Below are 19,542 nucleotides of genomic sequence, written 5' to 3'. Positions count from 1 at the left end.
CCGCAGCCCCTTGGTGGCAGGAGAGGGGCGGTGCGGGGAGGGCCGCGGGGCAGGGCCGTCGGCAGAGGAGGAGCGCGGTGCCCCGGCAGACCAAGACTCCTGCCCCTCTGCTCCCAGCGCGGCTCCGGCGCTGTCCCGCCTTGTTGCCCTGCCCAGCCCTGCGGAAGGGGGTCGCTGGCTCGGCCGGCCCAGCCCCAGCGCCAGGGACGGGCTGTCGGGCCGCGGCGTGTCCTCGCGGGACCCTCCGCGTGCCACGCACCCCATCCTACCCTGTCCTCACTCCCATCCCCTGCCCGCGTGGACCAAGACACTCCGAGGCCTGTGCTGCCATCCCGAGGGGCCTCGACAGCCTGAGAAATGGACTGACAGGAACCTCCTGCACTTCCACAAAAGGGGAAGAGCAAAGTTCTGCATCTGAGGAGGAACAACAACCCCATGTACCAGGGCAGACTGGGAGCTGCTCAGCTGGGAATCATGTTGTCAGAAAAGGACCCAGGGGTTCTGTTGGACAACTACTTGTCTGGAAATGTGCCTTTTGCAGCCAAGGTGACTAATGGTAGCCTGGGATGCACTGGACAACGTATTGCCAGCAGGCCAGGGAGCTGGATCCTTCTCCTCTACTCAGCACTGCTGAGGTCACACCTGGAGTAATGGCTCCACTTCTTGGCTCCCCAGGACAAGAGAGACTCAGGCATAGAGGAGAGAATGTAGAGAAAGGACACAAAGATGGTTATGGGACTGGAACACCTCTTATATGAGGAAGTGCTGAGAGAGCTGGGTCTGTTGACCCTGGAGTAGAGAAGGCCATGAGTGGTGTGTCATCAATGTGTAGAAACCTATGAAGGCAAGGTACAGGGATGTCTGGGCCAGCTCTTTGCAGTGGTGGTCAATGACAGGTCAAGGGGCAATATGTGCAAGCTGAAATATGGGAGGATCCATTTGGAAAACAGGAAAGAGCTTTTCACTGTGAGGGTGTCTGAGCACTGGCACAGGTTGCCCAGAGAGGCTGTTGGGTCTCCATTCTTGGCAATATTCACAAGCTGTGTGGGTGTGGTCCTGAGACACCTGCTTTAGATGGCCTTGAGTAGGGGGCTTGACCAGATGATCTCCTGAAGTGCCCTCCCACTTCAACCTTCCAGTGATTCTGTGAGCCACTCACAGGCACATTCACATCCTTGCAGGTGATATGAACCAGGGCATAGGGGAAAACTGAAACTTGGAATTGGTAAGTCCCTGATGACCTGCAGAAACAGCTTTTTAGAGGAGTGTTGAGGACAACACACTTTCCCTGTCGGCTACAAGTGTCTAAAGTGGAATTCCAGAGAGAAATACGCAAGTGATACAAAAGTAATAGGGGTGGGTAAAAAAAGTGGGAAAAGGAGGAGTAAGGTTATGTATTTTAGTCATCTTTTGTATGTATGGTGTGTGGTCTTGTTAGATTTTATGCTGTGATGTACTTTTGTAAAGTTGCAGACCCAGGTGCATGGACATGTGACAAGGTTGTCCAACCATGTACACAATCTCAGAGCCTGGCTTTGGAAGGATGAGGATTAATATGAATCCCTCTTTGTCCAGTTGACTGGCTCCTTTCAGGAGCTTGGGAGGCTACTGCTGGCCAGAGCTTGCTGCTGCAGGAAGGGCTCCTGGACAGACTGAAAAGGAGGGAATTCAAGCAAGAAAAGACTAGTGGGGACTCTCCTTTCTCCCTGAAAGCTTTAACACTCCTGCTTGAAGCCTGGTCAACTATAGTAGTTGTACTGGGTCTGTCTGGGATGGAGTTAACCACCTACATAGCAGCCTGTGTTGGCAGCTGCAATGTTTTATGACCCAATCTGCAGTGGTTAATACACCAATGTTTTATCTATTCCTGAACAGAGCTTACACAGCATCAAGGCCACCTGTGTTTCTCATGTTGCTCTCACACTCTACAGCTGACAACAACTGGCCAAAGGGATATTCCATACTGCATGATATTGTGCAATGTAATAAAAGCTGAGGGAAATAAGGTGGAACAGAGGATGTTAAATCTGAACTAAGCATCGCACATGATGAAGGCCTGCTCTCCTGGAAATGGCTAAACAGCCACCTGCCTGTAGGAAATTTTGAATTAATTCCTTATTTTGCTTTGCTTGCATGTAATGCTTTTGGTTTGCTTATTGAACTGTGTTTATCGCAACACAGGCATATTCTCATTTGACCATTTTGATTTTCTCTCGCGTCGCACTGTAGATGCAGTAAGTGAGTGGTTGTGTGGGCTTGAGTTGCCATCTTGGACCAAGCCACCATGGTAGGCTGCCCACAGTCTTGTCCAGTTCAGTTTTCAATCATCATCTCCATATCAAAAAAACCCTTATTTTCCTTTACATGGCATTTCATTTTGTGTTTGTTGTCACATATTCTATGACTGGGTAACACTGTGAAAACTAAGGCACCATCTTCTTTCCTTCAAACATCAGGCATTTTTGAACACACTGATAAATCCTGCCACAGCATTTTCTTTTGTATGCAAAATCAACCCAGTTCTCTCAGGCTCTCTTTGTATGTCAGATGCTCCTTTTCTTGTCGTCATGACCCGTCATAGCATTTGCTCTGGGGAGCCCAGCAGTGGATGCAGTAGTCCACAGTCTCAGCAGTGCTGAGTTCAAGAACAGCCCAGGCCAATGAGGAAGGAGTCAGGTAAAAATGCCAGGAGGCCTGAACAGACAACAAGGGAACAGAAAATGGAGGACATTGTAGAAAGGGGTGTGAGACCTGGTCAAAGGTATTGAATATGCCTTAGTCACCTCTGTCTCTAGTAGAAAGACGAGCTTCCAGGATTATAAGGTCTTCCGATCCTCTTGACAATGGAATTGTCTTTTCTGTCAGTACATAGAAACCTCTCCCAATCACCGCAAAATGTCAACGACTACGGAGAGTCACCTCCCAGTCACATCAGCCACTGGTGGGCCACCCTAAGAGTCCCCGTACAGTTGTGTCTCTCCAGGTTCCTTAACTGTCTCTTGGTATCATCCTCCTCCACTGACATAAGTCTTCCTGGCTGAGGATGCTCTGAATGGGGGACAAATCCCTTTGTCTTTGCCAAGCTGGGATGATGAGGAACCTGCTCTCCTGTCCCTGAAACTGTTTTCAATGAGCACAGGATGGCCAAGTGCCTCTCAGGGTAACCTGGACTTGAGCCCTATGCTGCCATCCTCAACACGGTCTTTGCAAGATGCCCCACGAGGACAGTGTCCAGTTCAAGTGCATAGCATTAGACCCCAAGATGTTGGTGCAGCAGGCAGGTGCCCTGCATGTCCCCACTCAGCCAAAGAGCCAGGCTGGATGGAGGTGTTTCATTCACAGCAGAAGAGGAGGAGGACGGTTCCGAATGCGCCTTGAAGGACGGGTGGGGAGGTTGATGTAGGGAACAGGTCAGGCTCGGAGCAGTCAGCACAACTCCAGAGAACCGTGCAGACCACAGCGATGTGTTCCCTTCCTGGGTGGCATCACCCCTTCCTTTCACTTACCTACCATGGGCAATAACCCCATGCACACCGCAGTCCACATGGCCAAACTCCCTTTGTCTCACCCCTCTCCAGCTTCTCTCTCCCTGCTGAACAGCACTGCCCACATCTTCCCTGTCTGCGGACCTGTCACTGCTGACAGTGCTTGTTCCTCCTAGACCCTCTCCACTCTATGACAACAGTAAAGGAGAGAGGCGGGGGCTGGAGGAACAGAAGAAGGTGAAGATGTTGTGGCCCTCCCGTGTGTCCCTCACCCTGCAGGCTGCAATAACAGAGCGCTCACTTGGCACGAAAACTTCTGGTGGGCAAAATGTGACGTGGTGCTCTCGGGCCAACCCAACCTCTGAGGAAGGAGTGCAGGGAGCTGCTGGCACTTGAGAGGTGGTCCTGGGGGTGGCAAGCAGAGGTTCCCTGTCCCTTGGTGCTGCTGACCTGCTGCTCCTGGATGGGACACCACTGAGCACAGCTCCAATTGGACAGGGCACCCTTAGGCAGATGTGCCCCCCACCCTGCTACCTCCACTCCAGCCCAGCACCCTGCTCCTCCACTCACTCATGCTTACACTTCTCCACCTGACTCTTCCCCTTGTGGCCCTTCCAGACCCCTCCAGCAGAAAATGCAGCAAAGGCACGGGAGATCTTGGGCATCCTTGGCACTGATTGTCTGGAGTAGATGTGCAGGCTCCTGCCCACCAGCTCTTGCCCACTGTCTCGATGGATGCCACCATTTTGGGGAGCACTGCTCACTCCACACTGAACCTACATAGGCTGTCTTAGTCCTTTCCCTCCTCTTGCTTTTAGTGGTCGCTCCAACATGACACTTTGGGTATGGGATCCAGCACAGCCACTGGATGGGCAGCTGCCCAGAGGATAAGATGTTCTACAATCCATTTGATTCAGTTTAGTGTTTTGGTGCTGTCTCAACAACATGAGGGTTAGAAACTCATTTCCAACCTGTCTGTCTGTTTTTAGATTTTAACTCTTTGATGCTTGCTGCTGTGCTGCTTCCTAGAAAACCCTTTTTCTGTGTCACTTTCTGCCTGGGGCAAAGATTGAGAAGGAAGGAAGTAGGAGGTTTCTGTTAAAGCTCAGCTGGATTTCCTCCCTCTGTGAGAAGGGTGCAGAAGTAGCGGGCAGAGTCCCGGGAGTGTAGAACATGCAGGGACAAAGATGACTCAGAGAGGGAATTGTTACGAGACACTGTGGCTCGACCCTCGACTGACTGCCCGAGTTTAATAACTGAGGAATCCCAGTTGATGTAGGACAGCCACTCGGGTCTGGCACCGGGTGTCTGACGGTACCACCGAACTCGATAATTCTCCGGAGTGAAGCCGTAAGCATGGCAGGAGAGAAGCACGGAGTCCCCGGGCGCTCGCAGCCCTCCGCCGGCCTCCACCAGCCTCAGCTGCGCCCACACCCCTGCGGACGGAGAGCGCAGGCAGCCGGGCAGGGCGCGCCCACGGCCCGAGCACGTTCAGCCGCCGGCCCGGCGCCCCCCGCCTCGGCACAGCGCCAGCCGCCACCCCCTCTCTCCCGGCAGAGCCCCGCGCCCGGGACAGGGCCGCGCCTGCCCTCCCCGGGGCTGAGCCGCGCCTGCCCCCGACCCTTAGGTCCCAGCCGCCCACAGAAACGCTCGGCCTCGGATTCTCCTGCCCTCCGCTTCCCCGCTAAGGAAGGCGAGCGCCCGGAGACAGCGCGCCCGGCGCGGGAGCAGCCGCAGCCCCGCGGCCCCAGGATGGGCATGGCTGCCCCAGCTGCTGGCAGCTCCATTTCCGGGCCCAGCCCCGGGCTGCCTGCCCTCCCCGCCCGGCTCTCACCTGCCAGCCCCACGGCCAAGGACAAGGCCAGGAGCCACGGCCCCACCTCGGGCGCCATCGCACCCTGCGCAAAGCGGCCGGCCGGGGCCGAAGGGCCGAGCGGGAGCCGCACACGAGCCGAGCGGAGCCGCGCTCAGCCAGCTCCTGCCCGCCCCGCCGCCTCGGCCCCTCCGGGCCAGCGCCGACGCCTCCGCCCACCCCGACACACCTGGCCCGGCCCCTGCTGCCGCGGCCCCTTGGTGGCAGGAGAAGGGGCGGTGCGGGGAAGGCCGCGGGCAGGGCCGTCGGCAGAGGAGGAGCGCGGTGCCCCGGCAGAACAAGGCTCCAGTCCCTCGCTCCCAGCGCGGCTCCGGCGCTGTCCCGCCTTGTTGCCCTGTCCAGCCCTGCGGAAGGGGGTCGCTGCCTCGGCCGGCCCAGCCCCAGCGCCAGGGACGGGCTGTCGGGCCGCGGCGTGTCCTCGCAGGACCCTCCCCGTGCCCCGCACCCCAGCCCACCCTGGCCTCACTCCCATCCCCTGCCTGCAGGGAGAAGTAGTGGAGAAAGGACACCACTGATGGGGCGTTGCCACTGCCAGGCCAGAGGAATATAGCAGAAGATGGGCCTGAAAGCACATCACAGGTTCGGTACCTGCCCTACTCATCCCTGTAAGGCAGACCTCCTCTGTTGGATCTTTTCATGCTGAAACATGCCTGATGTTCACCCATCGCTCCAACCAGCTCATTGCAACAGGTCAAGTGGAAATGATGGAAACGGGAAACACAGTGGCCAAAGCCCAAGTGCTTTGCATGCCTGTAGTGGTTCTAATCAGAAGACTATTTTTCAAGGGATGACTTTGTGATCCACTTAATAAGTAGACTTGAGTAGGTTCAGACATCTATTGGGCTGTGCATAGCTCATGAGTTTCTGCGAAGTGCTGTGTTGCACATTTTCGTCTCACAAGATGAACTCAGCTACCAGATCATAGTGGAAGAGCCTGTTGTTGCCACCCATGTTGTGTCAGCCATGATGTGTTCTTATACTACAGATCCAGGTTCTGATCAGTTGTTAGAGTGGTCCACAGGCAAGCTAATTGAACTGTTGTTACTCTTACACCGCTCACTCAGACTAGAATGATAGCTTGAAACTGGAAGTGGAAGAAGGATGAGAAACTTCTATGTCGTTGCTGAGGACAGAGATACCTGACTGATGACATATGGTAAAGTATTCTAGACCCTGGTTAATTTTTGATAAAATTGGGCATTGTATTGTGATGTCCAGTACAAGGTACAATGTATTGTGGGAGAGTACATATAGTGCCCACAGTGAGAGCATTCACGTGACATTTGTAGCACCTGATCATGCTATGGCTGCTCTATTCACATGGGAAAGTCCTGAAAAAGAGACAAATATCATGGAAACCCTGGAATCTCATGAGGTTCAACAAGGCAGAGTACAGCTCTTGCACCTGGATTGAGACAACTCTGAATATCAATACCAACTAGGGGTTGAAGGGATTGAGAGCAGCCCTGCTGAGAAGGAATTGAGGGTACTCGTGGATGAAAAACTGGACATGAGCTGGCAATGCACACTCGCAGCCCAGAAGGCCAAACATATCCTGGGCTACATCAAAAGGTGCAGGGTCAGCAGGTCAAGGGAGGTGATTCTGCCCCTCTGCTCTGCTCTGGTGAGACCCCATGTACAGTACTGCATCCAACTCTGAGGTCCTAAGCAGAGGAAAGACATGGTCCTGTTGGAGAGGGGCCAGAGAAGGCCACTAAAATGATCAGAGGGGTGGAACACCTCTGCCAGGAAGAAAAGCTGAGAGAACTGGCTCTGTTCAGCCTGGAGAACAGCAGGCTCTGGGGAAACCTTATTGTGGCCTTTCAGTACTTAAAAGAGGCCGGTAAGAAAGATGGGGACAGACTTTTTAGCAGGGCCTGTAGCAACAGAACTAGGAGCAATGGTTTTAAACTAAAAGATGGTATATTTAGACTAGATATACGGAAGACATTTTTTTACAGTGAGGGTGGTGAGACACTGGCACAGGTTGCCCAGAGAGGTGGTGGATGCCCCATCCCTGAAGACATTGAACACCAGGCTGGATGGGGCACCAAGCAACCTGATCTGTTTGAAGATGTCCCTGTTCATTCCAATGGAGCTTGGACTAGGTGACCTTTGAAGGTCCTTTCCAACCCAAACTATTCTATGATTGCTCACCTGGGATTGTACCCACAAGTGTCCTTAATTTTTATACTCCAAACAGTTAAGAATTACAGCTAGAAGTTCACTCAGAGTATGTTGAAAATCACACAAAGTGAGGATTGTCTGGAGCGCTAGGATGGGAAGGGTGCCCTACAACCCCTGGACAGCCAGACTCTGAAAGATCACTCACAACTGATCAGTCCACTGGCTGCAAAGCAAATCCACACATTGGTACCTACTGCTGTTAAACCACAAACAGCTGCCATAGCAGCATTGGCCAGGGTGTAGACCATGGGATGCTCGGCTGGCATGGGTGCATGCCAGAGGACGTGGCCTAAACAATAGCACAAAGCCTCTTTATGTCAGAATGTGCAACTGGCTGTTATGAAACAAGAATTGCCAAGTCTGGCCCAGGAATACCCCGGCATCAGATTCCAGGGCTCATGGGAAAGAAGAAAGCCCATTTCCTCTCCTCCATCCCCCAGAAGACTGTAAGTTTTTTCTCACCTCCCCATGGAACGAGGGTAGATCTTGCATGGGGGACAGTTTCCCTTTGTCCCTGCCAAGCTGGGAGTGGTAAGATTCCCATTTTTTGTTCCTGACACAGCCTGACAACCAGCCCAGGAATCATGGAGACCTCTCAAAGAGCACTGTCCCTGTGCACTTCTTCTTGCCTATGTCCCTGCTGATGTGCCACGTCCTTTGCACCAAACCTGCCTGCGACACTTGTATCCATGAAATGGGAGGGAGAAGGAGTGGCAGAAGCAGAGAAAGGCCTGAAACAAGAGCAGGAGTGTTCACACAGGGCTTTGCTGCAAACAGCACAGCAACCTGCGGGGGAGTGTGTAGAAATGTGAAATGTTACAGGAAACACTCCCAGTAGAGGTGAAGCCTGCTCATGGAACCTGCGGAGGACAGGAGGAGGGGTGGACCAGAACACCTGTCTGTAGCACTGCTGGGATCAGTCTGTGGTGTGTAGTGATGGCGGGACTCCCCCAAGGCCTGCTGACACCTCCCTCCAGCGCCTGCACCCTGGACTGCATTCCAGCTGGAAGGGCTTGCATGCCTGCAGCTGCTCACGGACAGTCACAGCGGCTTGGAGAAAGCAGGAAAGATCCTCTGAGCCTGGTCTAACAAACCTCTATTTGACGGTGGCCTTTGCTCAGAGCTCCTCTTGAGGGCATGGTATCGGCTTCACTGAAGGGCTCTCCTCTGCCTCCCTGCTCACCTGTACGTGAAAGAGGTTTCAGCTCTGCAGCTCTCCCCTTTCCATTGGGGTAGGAGTGCACAGGGTGAAGGGGAGAAACCACAGCAGGAGGTTTGTGTTGGTGCAGCTCTGTGTCCTGACCCTGTGGGAGTGGCACAGAAGAAGCAGGCAGCTTCCTGAGGGTGCAGGACTTGCATGGCCAGAGACGTCTTGCTCCAGTTATTCTCTGGGAAGGAGCTGCCTCACCCAGCCTCTACCAACCCATATTTTTTTGCACTGGTCCAGGAGTTGCTGATAAAGGAGACCCACTCAATCCTGGACCCAGGTACCTGCCAGTACCACAGGATGTCATAGCCCTTGACTCTGAGACCAGAGGCTTGGCAGGAGACCAAGGTCTGTGTGTGGCCACAGACTGCTTTTACTTCTCCTCAAGCCTCCAAAAGCTGCACCTGGGCCTGTCTGTCTGGAAGGACACACAGACACAGTTGTGTTGGACTGAAGATGGCAGCAGGGAACCTGTGAGCTCCCTCCAGATACTCTCTACCTTATCTGGCCCCTCGTGTCAGGCTGCTGCTCGCTAGAAAATAACTGAGTTGTCCCATGGGAAATGAGCTGATTCACTGAGGAATCATACTATAGGGTTTCCCTTCTCTTCCACCTCTGCAGATGCTCCCGTATTGCACCAGGACCCTTGTACAGGACACAGGACACCAAAGTCATGCTTCTCATGATATCTGAAGGTACAGCAGAAGCGCACAGGCTGGGTAGTGCAGCAGGCCGTGTTAGGCAGGCAAGAGTATGGAAAGAGCATGGGCTCTTGGAAAGCCTGCTGCTAAACAAGACCCGCCTCAACTCCAATGCATGCAGCCAAAAGGAGACAGAATGCAAGAACCGTGTTCTTCCCCCAGCTGCAGCTGATAGATAACACCAGCCCATTTCCCACCAGTTCCCATGCATAGCTGGGGAAAAGCCAGGGATGGAGGGTACCCCAGGCGAGGTCTAGGATGGCCTGTTTTCTGTGGTGTGGGACTGAACAAGGAGAGGGCTACAGGCCCCAACAGGAGGTTTGTGCCCCCATGAGGGCAGCAACAAAGTGCTGATGGTGGAGTCCTGGGGATGTGGGACACATGGAGTGACAGAGGCCACTGCTCAGGAACTCTCCCAGGAGGTGCTACCTCACCCACCCACAGTGGCGTTGCATAAGATGTGGGAAGAATTATCATTCTTGAAGGTGACCCATTTGAATGCAGACCTGTGTGTATGACAGTATCACGTAATGTTACAAGAATGGGCCATCAGTCTGGATCCTCAGCAGAAGAAATATATGGAGTCCCCTTGGACCTCTCAGCCCAGCCTCCCCTGGGCTGGCAGCCCTCCAAGGACACACAGATCCATCCAAAGAAGTATGGAGACTTTCCTTCTGCATGCAGCCTGGACACCCTGTCCTGCTGCACTCCAGCTGACCTCACTGTTTGCCATTCAAGTTGCTGTTACCTGCAAGCCCTTGACCCCAAGTCCCCATGTGCCCCTAGATGTAATGTGGGGAAGGGCCATGCGCTGAGCACTGCTCTAACCTCCTCAGAAAGCAAATATGGTTCTATGGATTCTCTGATCTCTCTTGCAGTGACACCCTTGGAGAAGGAGAGGAGAGCTGGCAGGAGGTTTGTGTTAAATCTCCCCTGGATTTCCTGTCTCTGTACTAACAGTGCAGAAATAGTGGGCAGAGTCCTGGGGGTGCAGGACATGAATGGAGAGAGATTACTTGGACCAGGAATTGTTACGAGACAGTGTGACTCCACCCTGCAACTCAGTGTCATATTTGATAAATACAGAGTGATAGCTAATGCAGATGATTCTCTTGGGTCTGCCACCTGGTGCGTGATGTAACCATCAAGTTCTGTAATTCCCCGGAGTGAAGCCGTATCCCCGGCAGGAGAGGAGCACGGAGTCCCCGGGCGCTCGCAACCCTCCGCCGGTCTCCACCAGGGCGGAGTAGAGGAGGAGGACCTCTCTCGATCTACTGACCACCCCCCTTGTAATACACCCGAGGATGCCATTGGCCTTCCTGGCCACAAGGGCACAGTGCTGGCTCATGGTCACCCCGTTGTCCACCAGGACCCCCAGGTCCCTTTCCCCTACACTGCTCTCTAATATGTAATTTCCCAACCTATACTGGAACCTGGGGTTGTTCCTGCCCAGATGCAGGACTCTACACTTTCCCTTGTTAAATTTCATCAGGTTATTCCCCGCCCAACTCTCCAGCCTGTTCAGGTCCCGCTGGATGGCAGCACAGCCTTCTGGCGTGTCAGCCACTCCTCCCAGCTTAGTGTCATCAGCAAACTTGCTGATAGTACCCTCAGTTCCCTCGTCCAAATCGCTAATGAATATAGTGAATAATATTGGCCACAGTACTGATCCCTGAGGCACTCCACTAGAAACTGGCTAGATGGCGTACTCCACTAGATGTTAAGCAGGAGGGTTAGAGCTCATTTGGGGACAGAAAAAGTTAAGATGTGCCTGTTAGAATTAAACATTTGAAAGGTGTATGCTGTTATTACTTGACTCTCAGGGAGCTCTCCTGAACATCTATGAGACGCAACTCCCTTACAGTTCTGAGGCAAAGAACTGGGAGCCTGGTGGGAGGTTTGTGTTCAAGCTCAGCTGGATTTCCTGTCTCCGTGTGAACAGCACAGAAGTAGCGGGCAGAGTCCCCATGACGCAGGAGTTGCAGGCTGAGAGATGCCTCAGATCGAGAATTCTCCCGGGATGCCATGGCTCGACCCTCCACAGCTGGCCCGAATTGAATCTGCGATGAATAATGGCTAATCCAGGACATCAACTCGAGTTTGCCATGCAACGCCTGACGGTACCAGCGAACGTAATAATTGTCGAAAGTGAATCCGTATCAGCGGCAGGAGAGGAGCACGGAGTCCCCGGGCGCTCGCAGCCCTCCGCCGGCCTCCACCAGGCTCAGCTGCGCCCACACCCCTGCGGACGGAGAGCGCAGGCAGCCGGGCAGGGCGCGCCCGCCGCCCCGGCATAGCGCCGGCCGCCAACGCCCACTGTTCCGGCAAAGCCCCGCGACCGGGAAAACGCGCCGCTTGTCCTCCCCGGGGAAGCGCTGCATCTGCCCCGGCCCTTGGCGAGCGTCAGGAAACAGCGCGTCCGGCGCGGGAGCAGCCGCAGCCCCGGGGAACCGGGATAGGCAGGGCCGCCCCAGCCCCGGGCTCGCTGTCCTCCCCACCCGGCTCTCACCTGCCGGCCCCGCGGCCAAGAACAAGGCCAGGAGCCACGGCCCCAGCTCGGGCCATCGCGCCCTGCGCAAAGGGGCCGGCTGGGGCCGAAGGTGCCCCGCGGGAGCCGCACACGAGCCGAGCGGAGTCGCGCTCAGCCAGCTCCTGCCTGCCCCGCCGCCTCGGCCCCTCCAGGACACCGCCGACGCCTCCGCCCGCCTCCGACACACCCGGCCCGGCCCCCGCTGCCGCAGCCCCTTGGGGGCAGGAGAAGGGGCGGTGCGGGGAGGGCCGCGGGGCAGGGCCGTCGGCAGAGGAGGAGCGCGATGCCCCGGCAGAACAAGGCTCCTGTCCTTCGGCTCCCAGCGCGGCTCCGGCGTTGTCCCGTCTCGTAACCTTGCCCAGCCCCTTCGGAAGAGGGTCACTGCCTCGGCCGGCCCCAGCCCCAACACCAGGGACGGCTGGTTGGCGGAGTCCCTTGGAAGACAGTCCTGGAGGACAAAGGAGTCCAGGAAGGCTGGTCCCTCTTCAAGAAAGTGATCTTAGAGGTGCAGGAGCAGCTGTCCCCTTGTGCGGAAGATGAAGCAGCAGGGAAGCAGGCCAGCCTGGCTGAATAGAGTGTTGTGGCTGGAACTTAGGAATAAAAAGAGAATTTATAACCTTTGGAAGGAGGGGCAGGCCACTCAAGAGGAGTACAAGAACTCTGTGAGGTTATGCAGGGAGAAAATCAGAAGGGCCCAAGCCCAACCAGAGCTGAGCCTGGCCACTGCTGTGAAAGGAAACAAGAAATGTTTCTATAAATATATTAGCAACAAGAGGAGGGCTAAGGAGAATCTCCGTCCCCTGGTGGATGCAGAGGGAAACATAGTGGGAGAATATGAGGGTAAGGCTGAGGTATTAAATGCCTCCTTTGCTTCAGTCTTTAACATTCAAAACAGTTGTGTTCTGGGTACCCAGCCCCCTGAGCCAGAAGACAGGGATGGAGAGCTGAATGAAGCCCCAAGAATCCAAGGGGAAATGACTGGCGACCTGCTACACCACTTGAACACCCACAAGTCCATGGGGCCAGATGGGATGCACTCAATGTGTTGAGGGACCTGGCGGAGATGATCCCTGAATCTCCCTTTCCATTATCTACCAACAATCATGGCTGACAGGAGAGGTCCAGTTGAATGGAAGTTGGCTAATGTGATGTCCATCTATAAAAAGGGCCAGAAAGATGATCCAGGGAACTACAGACCTGTCAGGATAACCTCAGTGCTGAGGAAGGTCACGGAGCAGATGATCTTGAGTAACATCACACAGCACATACAAGAGAACCATGTGGTCAGGCCCAGTCAACATGGGTTTATGAAAGGCAGGTCCTGTTTGACCAACCTGATCTCCTTCTATGACAAGGTGACTGAACTAGTAGATGAGGGAAAGGCTGCGGATGTTGTGTACTTAGACTTCGGTATATATGGCATATATATGGCTTTTCATTTTGTCTTTGTTGTCACATATTCTATGACTGGGTAACACTGTGAAAACTATGGTTCCATCTTCTTTGCTTCACATATTATGCATTTATGAACACACTGATAAATCCTACCACAGCATTTTCTTTTGTAGGTTAAACCAACCCAGTTCTCTCAGGCTCTCCTTGTATATCAGATGCTCCTTTCCTTGTCATCATGGCCCGTCATGGCAATTGCTCTGGTCCGTGTCTTTCCTGTGCTGGGGAGCCCAGCAGTGGATGCAGTAGTCCCCAGTCTCAGCAGTGCTGAGTTCAAGAACAGCCCAGGCCAATGAGGAAGGAGTCGGGTAAAAATGCCAGGAGGCCTGAACAGACAGCAAGGGTATGGGAAATGCAGGACATTGTAGAAAAGGGTGTGGGACCTTCTGACGAAATTTTCATCCATGCTCTGCTAAAGGTTTCTTAATTGCTTGTACTGTCCCAGCAGCCAAGATTAAGTACCATTCGCATACTTCATGTGGACCAGGGCCAGTGAACAGTTGTTTTAAGAAGGCATTACCTAATTCTTGGTCCTGAACTGGCACTGTGTAGTAGCCACCTGCCACAATGTTGATCTGCCCTCTAAACCTAACCATAGGTTACCATCTGGCTCATCGTACATCCCAAAGCCGAACTCCATGAGTTCCAGCTGCTCTTTCCCAGGAAGAGCAACTCCTCCTCACTTTCACAGCCTGTGTCTCCTAAACAGTCTGTCTCTATCCACTACAATACTTCTGTGAGCTACCCTATCAAATCTCCGTGATCTTAGAGCTCACCAACCAAGCCATGGAGGAAAATCTGGGTCGTAATGGACAGCAGCCCAGGCAAAGCGCACTAGCCCGCACTACACGATACAGCCTCTCAAGTTCCCACAGTAGATCCTCCTGCATCACAAATGATCTCAGCCCATCACCACACTACCCTTCACTGCCTTTTTTTGCAAACATGCAAAAGATCTGTTTCCTGCACCTGCAATTGCATGACACCAACATCTGGTTAGCGGTTTTTATAAAGAAATGATGAAAAGTATGCATTCTCTGTCAGCCAGTTTTAGGTCCAACCTCTTGCAGAGCTGCTCCAGGGTGAGACTAGCACCACAGTAATACACTGCTTCATCCCCTTGCTTTGCTGCCTGGATCTGCAGTGTGAATCTGTTCTGGGACCTCTCCACTGATCCCTTAAAGCGATCCCGGAAACCTTCTCCATAGGCACCACCTGCCTCGTAAATCCAGTCCAGAGTGCCACGTGCTCCCTGCCGGTACCAGATCATGTAGTAGCTGTTCATATTGTCTCCACTCATGCTGCAGCGGAAGGTGACTCCATCTCCTTCTCGCACGGCCAGATCCCTGGTGTGTTGCTCCAAGACCATCTGGCCAGTCACTGCTGCAGTGAGGAAAAGCAAGACATGATCACTGGAAGAATCAACAAAGGTCAAACTAGCGCTGTTGGAGGCATTGTGATGGGACTGGACAAGTGAGAGAATTAAATCCTTCTCTTCGAATTCTGCTGATGAAACCAGGAAGAGGAATAGAGCTGGTATTGGGAATCAGGGATCCCGAGGAAGGAGACACCATGTTTTCCTCCCTTTTTTCTCCTGTTAGATCATAAAGTTTTTTCTCCACTTCACCTTTTAAACAGGAAGGTTTTGCACCATTGTGGACAAATCCCTTTGTCTTTGCCAAGCTGGGATTATGAGGAACCCGCTCTCCTGTCCCTGAAACTGTTCTCAATGAGCACAGGATGCCAAGGGATGCTCAGCGCAACCGGGACTTGAGCCCTATACTGCCATCCACAACTCGGTCTTTGAAAGATGCCCCATGAGGACACTGTTCAAGTGCAAAGTATTAAGCCCCAAGATGTGGGTGCAGCAGGCAGGTGCCCTGCATGTCCGCACACAGCAGAAGAGCCAGGCTGGATGGAGGTGTCTAATTCACAGCAGAAGAGGAGGAGGACTGTTCCCAGAGTGCTCTGTGGGGATGAGTGGGGAGGTTGATTCAGGGAACAGGTCAGGCTGGGAGCAGTCAGCACAGCTCCACAGAGCCATGCAGAGCACAGGGACGTGCTCCCTTCCTGAGTGGCATCACCCCCTTCCTTTCACTTACCTACCATGGGCAATAACCCCATGCACATGGCAGTCCACATGACCAAACCCGCTCTGTCTCACCCCTCTCCAGCTTCTCTCTCCCTCCTGAACAGCACTGCCCACATCTTCCCTGTCTGTGGACCTGTCACTGCTGACAGCCCTTGTCCCTCCTAGTCCCTCCCCCACCCTATGACAACAGTGAATGAGAGAGGCGGGGGCTGGAGGAACAGAAGAAAGTGAAGATGTTGGGGGCCTCCTGGGTGTCCTTCTCCCTGCAGGCTGCAATAACAGAGCATTCACTTGGCAGGAAATCCTCTGGTGGGCAGAAGGTGACGTGGTGCTGTCGGGCCAACTCAGCCTTCCTCTGAGGAAGGAGTGCAGGGAGCTGCTGGCACTTGAGAGGTGGTTCTGGAGGTGGCAAGCTGTCCTTCCAGAGGTGCCCTGTCCCTTGGTGCTCCTGACCTGCTGCTCCTGGATGGGACACCACTGAGACCAGCTCCAATTAGACAGGGCACCCCTAGGCAGATGTGCCCCCTGCCGTGCTACCTCCACTCCAGCACAGCACCCTGCTCCTCCACTCAATCATGCTTATACTTCTCCATCTGACTTTTCCTCTTGCAGCCCTTCCAAACCCCTCCAGCAGCAAATGCAGCAAAGGCGGGGGAGATCTTGGGCATCCTTGGCACTAGATGTGCAGGTTCAAGCCCATCAGTTCATCCCCCAGAACTCATGTGCACAACACTCAGTGGGGACCAGGCTGTTGGGGCTGCTCAGCAGAGCAGGGACAATCCCTTCTCCATGCTCATCCTACTCAAAAGAATGCCAGAGCTCCCCCTACGGCCACATGATGGGACATTGACTGAACCCTGACACAGTGTCACTGTCTCGATGGATACCACCATTTTGGGGAGCACTGCCCACTCTGCATTGACCCTACAAAGACTGTCTTAGTCCTTTCCCTCCTCTTGATTTTAGTGATTGCTCCGACAAGACCATTTGCGGAGGGGATCCAGTACAGCCATGGGATGGGGTGTTGCAGTGGGTAGAGGAGACCATTGAACCTGGAGGCTTGAGCCTGGGAGAATATGCAGGGGGATGTAGGCCAAGGGTGGCCTAAGGTGGACTGGGACACTTGGAGCTGCCCCAGCAAGGAGTTCCCTAGAGTTCCAAGTCCATGGAGGGATAGAATGGTGTTTTGGCACAGTTCACGCTCCATTTTTTCCTTGTTCCAGCTCTCCTACAAAATTCTAGGCTGGCCCTCAGTGTACACATATGAAGATATATGCACATCAAGCCAACACTAACTACATAATGAGTAGACTATTCATCATGCCCGGAGGAAGAGATGCTCTGCAACTGTTGTAGGGAGCTGCCTGAACAACATGAAGGTTGGAAACTCATTTCAAATCTGGCTTCCCATCTTCAAATTTTAGTTCTTTAATACTTGCTGCTGGACTGCTTCCTAAAAAGCCTTTTTCCCTGTTGCTTTTTGCCGGTGGCAGAGACTGAGAAAGAAGGAATAAGGTTAGTAATAAATTTATGGGTTTGTGAGTGCTTATGTGAGCCGCTGTTGCTGCTCCTCCTGTTGCAGCACCTTTGTGCCTGTTTCTGGGGAAAGCCAGCCCAGACTAGCCTTGAGAAGACTTATTGAAGCCAACCACAAAAGATCAGGCTGGATTTAAAATTCCTCCTTCCAGTTCTGCCCTGGCCCTGCCTGGATTTCAAGCACTCTCTGTGTTTCAAGCATCTCTCTGGTGCTGCAAAAATAGGTGGCCGTGTCTGCAGCTCATTGCCAGAGCACTTCCAGAGAGAGTTGGTTTCTGGAAGGCTCCACAGAGCTGGTGACTCGGGTCTGGAAGGAAGGAAGGAACAATGTGCTGGAGTCCTGTGAAAGGAACCTTCAGCACTACATGCTGCACACGTCTTCCAGGGGTCTGATGGATCCAGTCCCAAGTGTAGCTGCTATTGGTGGTGGGTACAACAGAGATGTGGCAGGTGAGCGCAAGAGCCTCTGAGACCTTCCCTACTGTGGGGCCAGAGGTCTCTGTCTGCGCCTGAGAAAGGGAACCTGTGACACCAGGAGACAAGGCTGAACACACAGGAACAGCTCCACCAGTTGCTTCAACTACTCCACTGTGGCAATTAGTAATGACGCACACTGGGACGCAGACAGAAATTCACGCAGTGGCAGAGATCTTGTTCAGGAAGGAGCGCAGAGCCTGGCCAAGCTGACCTAGGCCTAGACTCCCTTTATTCACCATTGACAATTTATAGGATTTACAGGTACAGGCCTGGACTAAGATGTTTACAAAAAGGTGCTTTTCCACTGATTGTTATTAAGAACACGCTAAACTCATGTGATGTTTGTCTCACTTGTTTTTCCACTTATTCACAGACCAGGCCCAAGGACATTCACACATCCCATGCACTTGGGGGTGGTTATCCAGCCAAGTTACCATTCTCACAAGTCTGGGCTATAACTTTTTACAATTATGAGAAACATACTTCACAGTAATCTGTCCAAGGCCCTTTATATATTATTATGTTAGTATTATGTCTTTGACCATCCAAATGGTCATGTTAGTATTGGTCATCCTTTATCATCCAGGTGGCTGGAACCACACATCTTGCTTTCCTACATCTTACTTTCCAACAGGGAGTCCTGTCTTGTGCTACCAGACCCTTCTGGCTGTGAAACTTTACCATCCTTTGTGTCTTGTGGGAGGCTGGGCACTGAAATCTAAAGATATTCAAACTTGCCTGGGATGGTCCCATACATTTCTATAGAAGGAAGAAATGTATAGGCTGGAAGAACATACACTCCTCTCTGCATATATCAATGAAAATACAAAGTAAAATAGTCTCTCTGCTATTCAGTTTTCCCTGTTTTCATGATTCTTTTCCCATTAACCTTTTGAAATATGTTTATTCACTTCAGGTGTCTTTAATGTTCTCTGCCACAGGAGAGAGCTATCACCATTTTGACTTACTCAGACAGAAAGGACACGCAGGTGTTAGACAGCATATACCTGTGAGCCCCAGCAAGGGGAAATAAGATTAAGCTTGATTTGCTGGGGGTGAATATTTGCCTGAAAGTACTTCAAAGGATTTCTTGAAGTTCACATTGTGGATGGCATGCGTCCTATAGTGAGAAGTCACAATACATACTGCGCTATGACTTGCTGGCAGCAAAAGGGCTGAGATGCTGTTTGGTGGTAGAATCTTTTGACAGTCAAGTCTCAACATTCCTGGTTGCTACAGCAGTTTCACCCTCTGTAACACCAGAAAAGTCTGCAAAAATGCATGGCATACAACACCTTACTTTTATCAGGCAGTTATCTGCTTTCTGTCAGAGGGATTAGTGAAGCTCTTGTATTTGAAGGACTGCAGGTATAACTGGTCAGTAGAAATGCAGATGTTCCATCTTTGGAGAAGTATTTGGCTCTTTGAACTTCTCTGCATTCCCATCCAATCTATAGCATGCAGTTAAAGACAACTGGCCTCTTAGAAGCAGTTGCAACTTGGAGAAGCTATCAAAAGGACAAGCAGCAGATTCCAATAGAAAGGTGAAGACATACATTTTACACACAATGAGCTGTAAACTTTTGCCAGGAAATACCCATGAGGGTCCGTAACTGTCAGAAAAGACTTGCAGACTTAAACTGGGAGAAGACACTGTTAGCAATGATGATGCCTACACAAAAGTGAAAGTTCTTGAAATATAATAAAAAATACAAGTTTACAGAACCATTTGAAATGTGCAACAAAATCACTTAAATTTACAGAAAGCAGTCATATGACATAATTATTTGATTAAGTGTTGTAAATATTGCCATTTTGTGTAAATAAAAGTACGGATGGTGAAAGTGATTCCTTAAGCTCTTTATTGAAAACAGGATTGTGCTGCAGCAGATGTAGCAAGACTTGGAAACACTCAGGAAAACTAAAGCAATAAAACTTTGTGTTAGCATTTTCTTCCACATACTTAGTAGGGAAGGATGCATCATATGGTGTCCCCCCTGAA

General features: G+C 52.4%; 1 protein-coding gene and 1 gene segment (V, D, J or C); both read right to left on the bottom strand.

Moving 5' to 3' along the window:
- LOC136111659 (T cell receptor alpha chain MC.7.G5-like) overlaps window positions 1-19,542 on the bottom strand; it is a 179,353-nt gene that overhangs the window by 97,771 nt on the left and 62,040 nt on the right. The gene's annotated exons all lie outside the window — the stretch shown is intronic.
- LOC136111583 (immunoglobulin heavy variable 3-9-like) lies at window positions 4,490-5,474 on the bottom strand. The segment is given in 2 exon segments: window positions 4,490-4,921; window positions 5,320-5,474. Coding segments are annotated over 2 exon segments (396 nt in total).

This window comes from Patagioenas fasciata, chromosome 22, assembly GCF_037038585.1.
Source record: "Patagioenas fasciata isolate bPatFas1 chromosome 22, bPatFas1.hap1, whole genome shotgun sequence".
Lineage (NCBI taxonomy): Eukaryota > Metazoa > Chordata > Aves > Columbiformes > Columbidae > Patagioenas > Patagioenas fasciata.
The sequence above is the reverse complement of the archived record's forward strand: the minus strand, read 5'-3'. Positions and strand labels throughout refer to the sequence as shown.